At 55.7% G+C, this 2,704-nt stretch overlaps 1 protein-coding gene across 11 annotated transcripts in view; it reads left to right on the plus strand.

The window, feature by feature from the left end:
* Positions 1 to 1,173: 1,173 nt before the first annotated feature.
* LOC113809825 (dachshund homolog 2) overlaps positions 1,174 to 2,704 on the plus strand; it is a 109,956-nt gene continuing 108,425 nt past the window's right edge. For 5 of the 11 annotated variants that reach the window (XM_070136522.1, XM_070136526.1, XM_070136527.1 and 2 more), the window contains exon 1: positions 1,175 to 2,110. In XM_070136522.1, the coding sequence (XP_069992623.1) occupies positions 1,503 to 2,110 (608 nt within the window). In that variant the 5' untranslated portion in view covers positions 1,175 to 1,502. Of the gene's footprint in view, positions 2,111 to 2,704 lie in introns of all 11 variants that reach the window. The other 6 variants (XM_070136530.1, XM_070136529.1, XM_070136533.1 and 3 more) reach the window with 2 other exon arrangements.

Consider the following 2,704-nt stretch of genomic DNA (forward strand, 5'->3'; position numbering starts at 1 on the left):
TCTCTTTCTCTTTTTCTCTCTCTCTCTCTCTCTCGCTCTCTCTTTCTCTCTCTCGCTCTCTCTCTCTCTCTCCTGCTATCATTCATAACTAAAAGATGATAACATTATTAGTACACAGTGTTCACTGCTTAATATACACAGGTTTTATAAATCATTACTAAGCTTGGCAATGTATATGTATACAAATATTCCAGATAGCTTGGCCCTAAGTACGCATTGTACAGGGACAGGGGGCGAGTCTATAGATTTTGTCACGGACTGTACCTAGAACTTAGTGTTTTACGGGCTATAGTGTGTGTTACAGGTATACGAAATCCAGTAGAAGTCCAAATCTGTTGAGTGTAATGTTTATTCTAAAAGCTCCATTCATAGTGTATCCATAGACCTTCCTCAAGGATAATGGTATCAATAGGGGTCATGAATACCAAGTATGACGAACAGCAGTCACTGTGTACTCATGCAGATCAAGGTATAGTGTAAGGGCCATAGTGTCTAGTAATGGTGTTCATGAAGGGACCTTAGTGTATAACAATAGCCTTTTTTCAGCTCGTGTTTGACGTACAGTGAAATACAGAGGTGATATTACGTTGCGGTTGGATTTGCACTAACATGTTTGCATGTGATGGGGATGAAATATTGGAGCAGCTCGATACCCTGAGCCATTAGCAATGATCGCGAGTGCTCTGGTGAGAGGATAGCGTGCACTTGTATTGTTTCGAACATCCTGAGAGTGCTGTGTTGAGTGCATCCAGCGTCTGCACCTTATCTCTGAGGAATAATGATGACATGAAGTCGACTGAGAATCAAACCACTTAGTTAAGTATTATGTCTTTATCATGAGCATGTGCGCTGCTGTGTTGAGCTGGGGAGGGGGCGGCAGGGGGTCGGGGCCGGGGCCAGAGGAGGACTCCAGCATCACCCCGTCACCGCCTCCGCCAGCGCCGGCGAGAGGCGTGTGGAGGATTGCAGACCGCGCACAGAAGGCAAAACATTTAGACAAGTCCTGGAAGGAAACGAAACGTCGAGCTGCGACTTGACTCCGCCCACCGCGGCCTCCGCCAATGAGCGCGGCGGAACGGGCGGCCGTAGCCAATAGGGTGGCGTCCCCGCCCTGGTCACACACGGACGCACACATGGCCCCGCACCCGCATATTACGTTTACACATTTTGTTAAAAGTTGTGTTTGTATTGCGTGTGTGTGTGTCTCTGTGCGGGTGTGCGCGCCGGCTGATTGGTGAGCGACACTCGGTGACGACTGCCTGGCCGCGCCGCACCACTGCGCCGCCGACGCTCGTACGGCCTGCACGTCCGCCTGCCACCCGCTCCTGCCGCGACCTGCCGCCCGCAGCCGCCCACGCCGCCCGCGCGCCCACCGTCCTAGTACGACGTGATAGTCTCGGTAACACAGCGGCGCGCCGGATCCTCGACAGACTTTTCGGTGAGATCGGAGCGGCGGCCAGAGTGAGTGACTTACTGGTGGCTCGAGTGAGGGCGTCGCAGCCATGGAGGAAAGCTCCATCCCTGACGACTGCAGGAGTGTGCGTTCAGGGGGGTCGGCAGGGGGGCGGTCCCCCCCGCCCTTGTCACCCGTCATAACTAGCATGGTGGGCTGTGTGTCTCCGAGCAGCCCTCCGCCGCCCCTGCTGGCCGCGCCGCCCCTCTCCGTGCCCGGGCCCTCGCCGCCCGGAGGGCATTCGCCGCCCATCTTCCCCTCCCCCCCACCCACGTCCCGCCCGCCGCCCTTCCTGCCCGCCCTCTACTTCTCGCACGCCTACAACTCGCCGCCGCCGCCCATCCACACGTCGGACCCGACGGCCAACGACTGCAAGCTGGTCGAATACCGCGGCCAGAAGGTGGCGGCCTTCATCATCAACAACGAGACGATGCTGTGCCTCCCGCAGGCGTTCGAGCTGTTCCTGAAGAACCTGGTGGGCGGCCTGCACACAGTCTACACCAAGCTCAAGCGGCTGGGCATCGAGCCCCTGGTGTGCAACGTGGAGCAAGTGCGTGTGCTGCGAGGCCTGGGCGCCATCCAGCCCGGCGTCAACAGGTGCAAGCTGCTCTCCATCAAGCACTTCGACGTTCTCTACAAGGACTGCACCACCGCCAGGTAAGCCCCGCCTCGCCTCCTGCATGGAATTCTCTTCACCAGATTACCCGTCTCTCACGCTGCAACACGACTCCCTCAACAAATACTAATAACAAAACCGCAAGTTCTCAGATCAACTTTTTTGTTAGTAGTTGGCGGTGTTTCTTTATTTGTTTTCGAGTAACGAAAGGTGCTTGAGGGCGGAGCATGAGTGCGAGAGGCTGACGGGGAGAAAGAGGTGTCACGGGTAGAGTAGTGAGTGAGGGGCAGTCATGGGCACGAGAGACGTGGCCCGGAGTAGCGCTGGGTGATGCTTATGAATGGTCGGGTGAGGGAGGGGCGCTAGCCGACTTATGCCGGATGGAAGGTAGGACTTTGTTCGGTGAGAAGACGGTGCATGAGAGAGACCTCGTGTTGTGGAATGAATCAGAGGCATAAACATGAGAAAAGTGAGGTGCGGGGAGAATGGAGTGCGAAAGGATGGGTTGTAAAGAACAGGAATGAGATAGCGAGGAAGGACGAAGCGAGGATAATAGGGAAGGAGGGAGGAAACAGGGGTTAAAGACCATATTTGAAAAGCGCCTGGGGACCCGCGGGAGTGAGGGGCTCGTCGCA

Source organism: Penaeus vannamei, chromosome 22 (genome assembly GCF_042767895.1).
Source record: "Penaeus vannamei isolate JL-2024 chromosome 22, ASM4276789v1, whole genome shotgun sequence".
NCBI lineage: Eukaryota > Metazoa > Arthropoda > Malacostraca > Decapoda > Penaeidae > Penaeus > Penaeus vannamei.